Raw genomic sequence first — 13,436 nt, 5'->3', positions numbered from 1 at the left:
CACACTGATCCATGCTGCTGAATTCACATCAGCTCACACACACTTTCTAGCTACACCTGCAGAGGAAACACACATCATTCATCTGCACATCAACTCTGATCATCATTTACATCATTAGTGCTGGAAAAAGATCAGCTACTCCTCCTCTGATTGGCTCTTCTTCTCTGCTTCATATCAGTGTCAGGTGAATGCAGTCAGACAGCAGAGAGGCAGAGGAAGTTGCATCAGCTGCTGCACTTCTACCATCAGTCCACTAGATGGAGACATGGAGCAATATTTACATTCACTGATTCAACCTGCACTTCTACTATCAGTCCACTAGATGGAGACATGGAGCAACATTTACATTCACTGATTCAACCTGAACAACAGGAAGGATTTAAGTTGATTATTAATCTCTACTAGTGGATTATCTGCTTAAACTATTAACTATTTAATAATCTGACTTAATTCAACACATTTCAACATCATTACCTTAATAATAATTTATAATGGTATTTTATTTTGAAATGAATCAGCAGGAAACTGTTGTTTCTGACTTTAATGGTGGAGACCAAAGTTTAATTCCTGGAAATAAAATCATGTTTGTTCAGAAAAGAAAACAAAGAGACATCAGATGTTCCTCATGTTTAATCCCAGTTCATCAGTAATCTAATAATCCTGCAGATTAACCTTGGAACAGCAGAGATGAAACTTTGAGCTGAAATCAGAAGTGAACATTTTCTCCAAACATCAGAGACACAGAAATAGGAAAGGTCCTGAAGACAAAGTCCAGATATGAAACATAAACTTACAGTTTGTTCAAACGATCCAAAGTATTGAAGAAAAACATCTGAACAATAAATAGAGACAACAACCCAACTGGAGTCACACCTATAAACATGAATTCAAACTGAAAGTAAATGTGACGGATGTTGCATAACCGATGATGTCACGGCTCACCTGGTTTGTAGTTTTTCTTTCAGAGCAGCAGAACCAGGAAGTCGAAGGTCTGCAGTGAAATCAGAGGCAGGTTGATAAAATCTTCATGAGGAAATAGAGAACTTATGATGGAAAAGAGGATGTACTTACTTTTAATCATGACAGTTAAAAATATTTATTACAATATTTTGTTTATTAACAACACAGAGAACAAATACGGAAATTTATACAAACTAAATATTTGGATCCTAATTTTGCAAAGTAAATTTTACTTTCCAAATTAATATTTGATTTTAATATTCAGTATTTATTGTCCGAACTAAATAAATAGTGAATTAAACTATATTTAATTGTCTATTTTCATGTCTAGTTGTTCAGTCAGACACTCCATCATGTTGTCATGTTTCAGTTTCTCCTCCATTCAGCAGCAGGTGGTGAACAGGTTTAATCCAGTTTAGTGTAATGTGAACAAGTTTAATCCAGTTTAGTGTGATGTGAACAGGTTTAATCCAGTTTAGTGTAATTGTGAACAGGTTTAATCCAGTTTAGTGTAATTGTAAACAGGTTTAATCCAGTTTGGTGTAATGTGAACAGGTTTAATCCAGTTTAGTGTAATGTGAAAATGTTTAATCCAGTTTAGTGTAATGTGAACAGGTTTAATCCAGTTTAGTGTAATGTGAACAGGTTTAATCCAGTTTAGTGTAATGTGAACCGGTTTAATCCAGTTTAGTGTAATGTGAACAGGTTTAATCCAGTTTAGTGTAATGGAGAACATGTTTAATCTAGTTTAGTGTAATGTGAAAAGGTTTAATCCAGTTTAGTGTAAATGGTGAACAGGTTTAATCCAGTTTAGTGTAATGTGAACAGGTTCAATCCAGTTTAGTGTAAATGGTGAACAGGTTTAATCCAGTTTAGTGTAATGTGAACAGGTTTAATCCAGTTTAGTGTAATAGTGAACAGGTTTAATCCAGTTTAGTGTGATGTGAACAGGTTTAATCCAGTTTAGTGTGATGTGAACAGGTTTAATCCAGTTTAGTGTAATGTGAACAGGTTTAATCCAGTTTAGTGTGATGTGAACAGGTTTAATCCAGTTTAGTGTAATGTGAACAGGTTTAATCCAGTTTAGTGTAATGTGAACAGGAAGTGAATGCTACTGGAAGCATCACCCTGAGGAATCAAGGACATGTTTGAGGCAATAGTGACTTTTACTTTTGTAAGTAATTGTGACAATATTCACAATTAGGGGCCGCAGTGTTTGAACTATTTATTCTTTATTTCTTTACTCATTTGAATTTTGTTTATTCATTCTTAAATTTCTATTTTTTATATTATTTACAGAGTTTATTTGTAGGTTAATAATTGTGGATTTTATTTATTTATTGTTTTATTACTTTTCTTATGTATTGTCTAAATTTAGACAGGAAGTAATGTGGGTCAGTCCACTTTCTGTAAGTGCAGGGGCCTGGTGAAGGACCAGCAGGCATTTGGGTTTGGGGCCGATGGTTTTTAAGAGAGGTAGCATGAGAACAGAGGAAAGTTTGATCTCTGTAATTGTTTGGTGAAAGCGGAAAATAAATCACCAAGAACAATCAACCAGTTTGGACACTGAACCTTGTTTTGCTGCGTAGAGAAACAAAACTTGACCCCAGTGACTTAGTGGTGGCTTGATGGACTTTTATTGGATGTTTGGCTTGGCAAACAATCACCACTACATTAGTAAAAACCTCTATGGAACCAACCTGTGGACTAAAGGAATAATCCGTCATCAACGGACATGTTGGATTAAAGGGTTTGGATCTTCTTTGATCAAATCAAGCGACTTGCTGCCTGGATTGACACGTCACTCGTTCATCAAGCTGCTACGTGATAATATTGTTCAAGCTGTAAAGGAAAACAGTGAAACTACTGGAGTTTAAAGACATTATTTCACTGCAAAGACTGATGAGATGAGTTTGATGTGACAAGTTGACGTGTAATTGGATCAAGACGTCCATCGTGGAAATGTTTGTTCACAGGAATCAACCTCTTTAAACAAAGAGACACATATGCGCTTTATCCTGTGGATTCCTAGTGTATTATGCTGCTTTTGAATGTTTGAAATAATTCAAAGGATCGCTGAAAATGTCTGATGTAAAGAGCAAAGAGGATGACACATCAAATTCACACAAAAGGGTTTTGACTTTTATATAAAAACATGTCAAGAAAACCGAAGTTTAAAGTTTAAAGTTTAAACAAGCTTCAAAATTTATGGAGAAAATCTCCGCATTATTGACGTCACAAGAAAATGTTAAAGTGTCTTCTGACTTTGTCAGGTTTATTAAATGCTATCAAGATGCAACCGATTTACATGAATCCTTTTTAAGTTTGCCATTACCAGAAGAAGTGAAAAGGCAAACTGTGTATTTTCAGTCCAAGGTGACGTCATTCTCTGATTTTATGGACAATGTAAAGGTTTGGTTGCATGAAGCAGGAGATCCATAAACTGAACAGAAATTTAATGTTGATGATGATCAGGTTGCTGCAGATCTGGATGAGATAAATCCTGAAGACAGCGTCTCTAATATTTCAAGTGTAAAGCCACGTTCAGAAATATCTTCACAGCATCTCGGACTTCATCCACCTCTTCTGCTCACATTAAAGCTGCGGCTGAAAAGGCAGCGATCATGGAGAGATTCGCTGCGTTGGACACAAAACATCTGATCTGATCAAACCGCCTCAACCCGCTGCTTTTTATTTCTGAAGGCTTAGTTTGTCAAATGCCTGGATGGAGGCAGCTACAGCTGCATCATCCTCTGGTTGTGACCAGAATAGGAAGAAATTATTTTATCTGTCCTTTGCACGCTAAATATGAATTGCGGTATTTTGTTATTTCATGAAAACGGAACTCGGCAAATCTCAATGAAAGCTGACGATGTTGACGTTAAAATGCTTTAATATCGCTAGTTAGTAGCTAATATCCGACATTTGGGGCATTTTCTCTCTCATTTATTGACTCACAGCATTTAATGCTTACGGCTCAGTAGCAAGAAATGCGAGTTAGAATAACTTAGTTTGTTACGCAGTGATAAACACTGACAACAACATGCTAGCTAATGCTCAACATGCTAGCTAATGCTCAACATGCTAGCTAATGCTAACTTGTTCGTTCAACAGAGTAAATACTAACTAACCTCTGTGTGGGTGTGATGGTCCAGTCCTGCTTCTCTCAATGATCAGTTTTAGGGAAAAATAATTAACATTCAAATGTTACAGAGTTAATAATGCGGTTGTTGGTTCTTTGTGCACACATGGGATTTATTTGCTCCCATGTTATGAGGGGGAACCAAATATTTCAGCCAGCTGAAATATTTGGTTCCCCCTCATAACTTTGGAAAATAAGAGCATCTATTTCCAAATTCTCAATGGTTGTTATGTGTGACATCGAAAATAAGCAACTAGAAATTTAGTTGCTAATTACATAAGAACATTACGTTCTAACGTAAAATAATGTCATATTTTATATTAGAACGGGATTTTCCAGAAGGTCATCACTCTCATCTTTTCAGGAAGTCTTCATTTTTCCTGCCTTGCTATTAAAAATAGAGAATTTTTCCCAGTCTGAAAATGTTTACCTGTGATAAAGTAGTTGAGGATTCAGAAATGAGAAGCAGACGGCTCTGTGGGTGGCGGGGCGTTCTGGACTCTGATTGGACAGCGCCTGAGGAGTGGGCGGGGCTTATCTGTCTGGTTTAACGCCTGGATGATGTGATGAAGCTGCAGCAGGAGGAGGAGGAGGAGCTGCAGCAGGAGGAGGAGGAGGAGCAGCAGCAGCAGCAGCAGAAGTTCTTGTTCTGCAGTTCGGTCGGGATGAGATGATGACCTCAGTGTAGCTGGAGGACCGGTTCCGGTTTGGTGGAAATGTCTCTCTGGGCGGTGAAATGGACACTTTGTCTCCTCGGCTTGGTGACCAGGAGCGCCGCTGCACCTGACCTGGACTTTGGAGGCAGGTCCGGATCCGGGATGCTGCCGACAGGTAAGAGGACTCACCTGGGGAGGTAATTCACAGGAAATGACGCTTTTTCTGTGTTTGTTTTTATTTTTGTCATAATTTCTACCTCTGAATGATCAGCTTTTTAAACGCAAGGCTAAAATAAACCTTAAAAAAGCAAAAAGTAAAAGAATATACCATAACTATTAATATATGAGAGTTACACTTATAATAACTTAAATATTTAATGTTATTATTTTAGAGTTTTGTGTTAAACATGAATTTATTAAACCGTTTTTTACAGCCATCAGTGGGCGGGGCTAACTTTATTAACCAATTAGATGTAAAGTTTTATTTCTCTATATTTAATGCATTAAAACAAGCTTTGAATATCTGCATATTATAAATATAGTTTAGCTCTATCTACTTATTAGATTGTGACTTTTTGGTTTTAAATAATTTCTCCAGGGTCTCTGTGGTTAATCAGTTTTCATCAGCTGCACCTTGTTGCGTATTTTTGTTTTTTTCTCCCAGTTTGGTTCAGATCAGGATGTAAAGATGGTTCTTCAGCGTCAGACTGAACCCAAAGCGCGTAATAAACTCCTTGTTTTGCTGTGAAGAGAAGAAAAGTCAGACCGCAGGGAAGCGATAAAGTTTCACTGCACAGCAATCAGGTTTTAATGGTGTTTAACAAATTACTCTCTGCAGCTTTTCAGGGCACATTTGATTTGATTTAAAACTTCATTTTACTCAACGTTGTTCTGTTAATGTAAGAAACTTAAATTATTAATGCACGACTCAACTAGACAGATTTACATTGTGGTCAGATATTTAATCTGCTTTTTTTCCATTCAATGCATGAAATGTAATTTTTCTGCCTTTGTAGGTCAACAAGCATCAGGTGCTTTTTGTTTTAAAGCTGATCAATATCAGGAACATTTGCTTTGATGCATACAGGCTCATAAATCCTTTAATTTCTTCATTACCACTGTTTAGTTTATGAGTTTTAGTTAGTAAGTAAAGAAAACCAGAAATCTGTACAGACGGAGCAAATCAAATTAAAACAAATACATTTAAATTAGCGTATTTTCCGCACTATAATGCAAACCTAAAAACCTTCAATTTCCTCAAAAGCCAACTGTTAGAGATTTTTTGGTATTATCATTTTTATTTTTACTTTAGTTCATATTCAGTCTAATATTAATCAATAGTTAATCAATATTCAGTCTAATGTTAATCAGTAATGACGTGAGGTGCTAAAACGTTTTGATTGCTGTGTTGAATATCTGTGTTTCTTGTCGCCCTCCGTCTCCGAGCTGCCGCCAGGGGGCCCCACAGTCCCTCTCCTGGCGCTCCACCTTGCGGGGGCGTCTGCACACACCTGCAGATCATCTGATCAGTTCCAGGACTATAAGAGGAGCCTTCAGCCAACACTTCAACGCCAGAGTGTTGACCCTTGTGGTAACTAAGAGCCATCTGAAAGCCTCGAATTGTTACACGCTCCTGTTCTAACCTCTCGTCTCCTCGCCTCAGGTTTGATCGAGCCCTGGACCCGGGCAGATCCGGACCCAGCCGAGCCCGCTGAGAGGGACCTGGATCTCCCCGCCCTGGAGGGCCCTGCATCGCGACCAACGCCCAGTCGCTCTCCTCTCTCTCACTTCCGCTGAGCAGGAGCTCATTGGACCCTGAACCCAGCCCCGACGTTTCCGACCTGTCAGCAGCTCTAAGCCACTCCCGCTCCAATCCCCTTTTCCCGTTACTGAATAAAACCCTTAAAACTTCAGTTTCCTCCTGAGTGTCTGCTGCATGTGGGTTCGGAATATTCCTAACACCATGACAGAGTTCCTGAGAACTGATTGTTCCCTCCAGAGTTCGCTCTCTTGATGACCTGTGTGTCAGATAGAGCTGCCATCTGTTTTATTGTTCATCTTATTCCTTATAATCCGGTGCGCCTCATATATGCACCAATATTGAGCCACAACAGGTCCAGCAACTACGGTAAGCAGCCACTGACTTCATTTTCGCCCGTAGAAGAAGAAGCGCGCGGTGCATGCTGGGATAGTTGTCAGAACGCTGGTTTGTTATTAAAGTTTGACTGACCATCTACCTACCGACCGTCTAGAATCAGGTCGTCTGCAGGTCATTTAGCACCACGTTCTCCACCAATATGCTGTGTGTGAATGGAGAAGGGTGACCATTTTTTATTCATTCTTTTACTTTTCTCAGGTAATTAATGTTTGTTTTGTGGTTTGGACTTCTTGGTGATTTGGGTCTGATGCTGATCTGCTTTTCTATGTATTTAATTGTCTGAATAAAAACTCTAGATATGTCTGAAGTTGAATGGTGAATTGTTGTTCTCTGTGTGTTTTTCCACTGTTGTGCATGTGAAACTCTGAATTCAGGAGACTGGAGCAAGGAAACGAGCAAAGAAGTTTACTGTTGTTATCAGATGTAAAATATGTCAGAGATGCAGCGATCAGAGCTTTTCTGTCCATCACTGATCTCCAGTTTTCATTCTGCTCTGATCTTCCAGTTCCTGGATTTTTTCTCCAGAGAGAAAAGTGTTCTGCAGGTTCTGAGTTTCAGGTAGAAGTTCTGAATGAAACAGAAAATATTAAGATTTTATCACTTTATGCTTCAAAGCATTGACCTCTGACCTTCATGGGATGGGAATGTTTTACTTTAACTAGGACTTTCTGAAAGGCGGAGTTGATGAAAAATATTTTTAATGCAAATATTTAAATTTGAACAGGAGAAGAACAGAATGAGCAGCAAATGAACCAAATGCAGAAGAAGAAAAATGTTTTTATTTCTCTAAAACACATGAAGAAAAACTGCAGCAAATAAACAAAAGGAAGATTTAATATTCAAATCTGCCGAGTTTAGAAAAATAGGAGCCGACAGAAACAGAAAATGTTCAGAGAGAAAAACTGATCAACATTTCAATGAAATCTGATGAATGAGAGGAAAAAAAATAAGAGAAACAACATCTTGATATTCAGTGTGAAGCTTTGACTGGAAACAAACAGGAAAGCATGAGGATCCTGGAATAATCCTGGAAAAATCCCAGCTTCCATCTTTAAAGGACTGGAAGAAGAAAAAGTTTCCAAGGACTCAATCAGAAAAGTTTCACCAAGAAATAGATTGTAGAGATGAACTATCTGTTCAACAGTGAGAGAGTTTCTCTGACAGGAGGAAAATCTTTAGACTCAAATCAGCAAAGAAACACTGAAGCACCAGAACTGGGCCAGAACCAGAATCCAGGAATCAGAGGTTCAGTGAATGTGGTGTTGAAGGTGTGGAGGTGGATCAGTGATTCAGAGGAGACTCTGTAGAAGGACAGAATGCCAGCAGGACAGTCCACATACACTGATACTCTGTTAGAGACGGAGGAGGAGGAGGAGGAGAGACGAGTTTCTCTGTTGTTGTGATAGACAGAGTAACCTTTACGATCAGAGCAGCTCAGACTCCAGGAATGGTCATTCCATCCAAACACACAGTCTCTACTGTCTCCTTTCCTCCTGATTCTTCTGTAACTCACTGATATATAAACTTCTCCTCTCCACTCGACCTCCCAGTAACAGCGACCAGTCAGACCAGTTCTACACAGCAGCTGATGCCAGCTATCAAATCTGTCTGGATGATCAGGATATGACTGAAGATCCTTCACATGTGTCACCTTCCTGTTGTCTTCAGACAGTTTGAGTTTTCTGTTCACTGTGTTTGTGTCGATGGTGAGTTGACAGGAATCTGATGGAGAGAACAAACACAATCCAGCTGCAGTTATTGATCATTTATTGATCTTTGATGATGATCCTGAATGAGTGATGTGACAGTTTGAAGATGGTTGAATGTGAGCTGCTTTGTTGTCATGAATCAGATGAAAAACACACTTACATCTCCAAGGACCTGGTGTCAAGAATTGGCCTCCAGCAGGCTTCACCCTGAAAGGAGGAGGGGGTCAGACCATCAGTCTCTTTCAGCAGCAAACATGGACATTACATGTCTCTCAGACACACATTGTCCTCCACTGAGACAGGAACAGTCCAACATCTGGATTGCAAACTGCAGTGGATGTAGGAAGGACAGTTGGTGCTGCTGCAGCACAACTCATTTCTCCAAACACAGGAAAAGCTCCAACAGAGAGGAGAAAGGAAATCCCTCAGTAACAACCTGAAGAAACTCACTGAAGCCTAAAAGGACATCAGGAAACTAAGGAAACATTTCTGGAAGCTCAACCTGATTTAATAATCAGCATTAAAATCCAATCAATCTAAACTCTGATCAACACCTGGATACCTGCTCCATCCACACTCCCACACACAGATGAAGGAATGAAACACTAAACAACCTGCTGCTGAAAACCTGCTGTGGCCTCACTGGAATATCCAGAAATACAAACATTAAAAAGGAGAAGCTGCATCACATTCAACAAAGAGTTCAACAAGAACCAAACATTTGATCTCTGAGCTCAGACTCACAAACCAGGGAGAGGCTTCCATCATCACACACCTCTGACAAACACCTCCAACCTTTCAGCACTTCCTCTACCAACCAGCACCACCAGGTGGCGCTATACACACTTGTGAGTTTAGTTCAACATCTTTATTTCTCTCTCTGAACTTTTAAACATCCATCTGACCAACATGGAGTTACTTTTCTTCTCATCTTTGCTCCTTGGGGCTGATTGGTCTGGAGCTCCATCAAATATTGTTTTAAAGTCCTTTCTGTCATCAGTAGATCATCATGGAAATCTAACTGAACTTCACTTTGATTCATTTAGTCAGAGTCCCTATTAAACTCTATTAAATCCATCCCACTCTTTCATTTTCCTTGTGAGCCGTTCTTAGTCAGGAGAATATTCCAGAAAACTGGGTAATGATCTCTGCCTCCAGATGAGGCGTCTAAATATTTAATGATCAAACTAAATATTTCTCTTCAAACTAAATGTTTCCCATCAGACTAAAGACGTTTCTCCTCTTCCTCCTCTATCAGACCTTCTCTGCTCCTGCAGCAGGTTCCTCCATACCTGAGAGCTTCCAGTCTCCAGTCTGGATCCTTCAGTCCAGCCGACAGCAGCTTCACTCCTGAGTCTCCTGGATGATTGTAGCTCAGGTCCAACTCTTTCAGATGGGAGGGGTTAAAGGTCAGAGCTGAGGCCAGAGAAGCACAGCCTTCCTCTGAGACCAAACAGCCTGATAAGCTGCAGACACACAATTCATCACATGATGAGAACATTGAGGTAGAGCCCAAGGTCTGAACTGGACATTTATAGGAGAGGAAAAAAGTCAATAAATTAACCTGTCAATCAGATGAAATAGTAATAACACTCTCATGTAGTTCTGCGTGTAATAAAAATCAACATTTGTCACATGTAGAACGGATCAGAATAGAAACATCTTTCATTGATCCATAGCAGGGAGTTCAGGTTTACCAGCAACAAGTTTAAATGGAAGAATCAGATATTCAAGAAAAGGTAAAAATAAATAATAGGAGACTGTAGAGTAATGACACATTTACAACAGAGGAATAATAATAAGAGAGACTATAGGTACTCCCTTGTATCAATCAAATTTTGACAGGTAGTGTTCAACGTGGGTGGTCCGGAAATGGGGGAGGGGCAACTTGGGTGGTCCGGAAGTGGGGGAGGGGCAACGTGGGTGGTCCGGAAATGGGGGAGGGGCAACTTGGTTGGTCCAGAAAATGGGATCCAGATGTTTGAGGTTCTGATTCGTAACAGATGGTAGGCTTCAACGTCAGTGAATTGTTGCGTTGCTTGTGCTAACTGCGGACTATGTTTCAAGATGTCCAAGATAAAATATGTGACCGGCGATCTGTTCACCGCTCCAAACCAGGAATCATTAGCGCACTGCGTTAGTGAAGATTTACGAATGGGGAAGGGAATCGCAGTTTTATTCAAAAAGAATTTTGGTCGAGTCATCGAGCTGAAGGAGCAGAGTGAGTTTTTTTATTTGTTTTCTTTTGTTTTTTTTGTCTGTTTCTTTGTTTTTAAAAAAACTTGACTTCCTAATAGAAAAGCTGACGGGAGAATGCACAGTCCTAACACATGATCGACGCTTCATATACTACTTGGTAAATATACCGCAGGCAATTATACTACATAGTACCAAATTTGGTTCATTATGCAATCTGGTAAGTGTATCTTTCCTATCATGCATGTCAGATTACAAAGAAAAAAAGCCAGCCAGAAGCCCACATATATCAGCCTGAGGCAGAGTCTGGAAACCATGAAATCTCACTGCTTAGAAAATAACGTCAAAAGAATATCACTACCTAGGTTTGTCGGAAGTACTGCTGATAAATACCCTTAATTCTTCTTTATTTGATAATTAAACACAATATTTTATCTCCTTCAGAATTGGATGCGGTCTGGATGAGCTGGAGTGGTCAAAAGTCTCACAGATTCTGCAAGATTTGTTTAAACAGACAGATATAGGCCTGACAGTCTACAGCTTGCAGCAAAGCGGAAAAGAATGCCCTCCTGCTGTTTTCCACTAATCAGTTCCAGACACCATAGCTCTATTTTTGAGAAAGACTCTCTTCATCCCAAGACCGCGGCTCTTAACCAGCTCCAGATGTCGGAGATCCTTTTCTTATTGATAGATAATTCTCCCGCCACCAAGGAGGGAGGATCCTCTTTAGCCTTTTTTTTTCTTGCAAGAAGGTTGGACAAGACTCTGTTCATTCTAGATTTGCTGCTGACCCATGCACGTGTTGTTACTGGACTGGACTGGACTTTTTTTCTTTTTTTTAAAAGAGAGAAATTGCACATCCTTGCCATGGCGGTGCTATCTGAATCTCAGTACAATGAACTATTAGGGGGTAAGTTACAGCTCTCTCTCTCTCTTCATTTTTACGCTTCAATCTGATGCTGCATTTTTTCTTCAGATATCGTCTTGCTAGATACGGAGAGGAGGACCGGCGTGCCGCAGTTACAGTACGGTCGGTATTTTAACGCTCCTCGCTGTCCCAAGTGTCGCGGCATAACAAAAAATTAATTACAACATTTTAACAGATTTACAGGGGGATCGAGTCATTACTCAGGCTGTGGCGACCCGCCCGAAAAATAGGCTCTCTCTGACGAAGGCCCGTCCTTTGTGGAGCGATCCGCCAAACACCTCGGTGTACTTCAAACCGGAGCAAAAGAAAGTCCGCAGTAAGTTCAAAGAAATGCAGTTTCGTGTAAGGAGGGAAAAAGTAATTTCTAACCTATTAATTTTTATCATTTAAGATATATTTGATTCAAAATCTGTAATCAATCTAATCGATTCGGAAGAACAAGAAGAAGAAGGAGAAAAAGAAGAAGAAAAAGACCTTCTTTACCCGTCTCAACGTTATACCGATTCATCGCGGAAGGATAGAGCGCAGGAGGATTTTTCCGTGATACCTGGACAGTTTTCCGGCTCGACGGCCCCGCAGCAAGGAGGTGTTTTACCCGCGGTTTCTACCGGAATAGAGTCCTGCGGCAGAACCATCACCGGTCTACAAACCGCCGGATCAAGAGATCAGTCTGCAGCTCCGTCGTGGGGCGCGTTGAACGCGCCGGTGACTGCGCCGCGCCGGCCTCCAGCAGCTGCGAATACGGCAAAGGAGCAAAAGAGCGAGCCGCTGACCAGAGCTGCAAGGAGAGTGCAACGGAGACCGGATAATTCTGCACAAAATGAAAAACGGAGCCGTCATCTTACAAGCGTCAATCCTGTCGAGGGGTCAAGACGTAGAGGAATTAAAGGTCAGGTTTTGTTTAATTTTTTTCTCGTGTTTATTTAGATCGAACCCTATTCCATTATTTTAAAGAAAGTTTCTCTGTTTTTATTTTTTACAGCGCAGAACAATCCTTCCATCGCTAACGAATTAATTTCAGGTATTTTAAAAATCTATTATGTTTTATACATTACCGTCTTTAAAACGTTAGTAATTTATTTCTCTGATGCTTTTTTTGTAGAGGTTCTAATGCTTAAGCACGCGGTTCCTGGTTCTGCTTCTGATCGCATATTGAGCAGGAAAAGACGGATCAGACGTCGCCGTCTTATGGAACGAGCCAATAAAGCGGCTGCCACCGCATTACTGGATGCAAGTCAAATCCTCTTACGTGTACGTTAAATAAATCTGCAATTGTGAAGATGGAGATAAATGTTCAATAATTTCTCAGGGGATCTGTCTGCTGTATTTGACAGAAATGTCTTTTAAATGATTTGTTAGGACTGTTTAGCAACATTTTTTTATTACTTTCATTGAAATGATTTGTTAGGACTGCTTAGCATCATTTTTTACTACTTTCATTTAAATGCTTTTTTAGGACTGTTTAGCACCATTTTTGTATTACTCTCATATCTGCATAAATTATGGATGAACTGCCAGATAGAGGTGATTTGAATCAATTAAGGGGGCTACTTGACGGTTTAATAACACGATTAAATAGTTCCCTGCAAAATACCGCGCCGCAGCATCCCGTCAGTCAACCGCGCGGCTTGGATCAAAATTCTAATATAAATGAATACGCCTCACTTCTACAGAATTCAATACTTGT

General features: G+C 39.9%; 1 protein-coding gene and 1 pseudogene across 1 annotated transcript; one reads left to right on the top strand and one right to left on the bottom strand.

The window, feature by feature from the left end:
• The first annotated feature begins 3,042 nt into the window (after positions 1-3,042).
• Positions 3,043-6,555, top strand: LOC148156167 (uncharacterized; annotated as a pseudogene).
• Positions 6,556-7,673: 1,118 nt separating this feature from the next.
• LOC148156166 (stonustoxin subunit alpha-like) lies at positions 7,674-8,669 on the bottom strand (the record flags this gene model as incomplete). The annotated part of the gene is made up of 1 exon (XM_088011373.1): positions 7,674-8,669. A coding segment is annotated over one exon (567 nt), but the record flags the coding sequence as incomplete, so codon positions are not given.
• Between the last annotated feature and the right edge of the window lie 4,767 nt (positions 8,670-13,436).

Source organism: Poecilia mexicana, unplaced genomic scaffold (genome assembly GCF_051168715.1).
Source record: "Poecilia mexicana isolate PSO_F unplaced genomic scaffold, ASM5116871v1 scaffold_12, whole genome shotgun sequence".
Classification (NCBI taxonomy): Eukaryota; Metazoa; Chordata; class Actinopteri; order Cyprinodontiformes; family Poeciliidae; genus Poecilia; species Poecilia mexicana.
The sequence above is the reverse complement of the archived record's forward strand: the minus strand, read 5'-3'. Positions and strand labels throughout refer to the sequence as shown.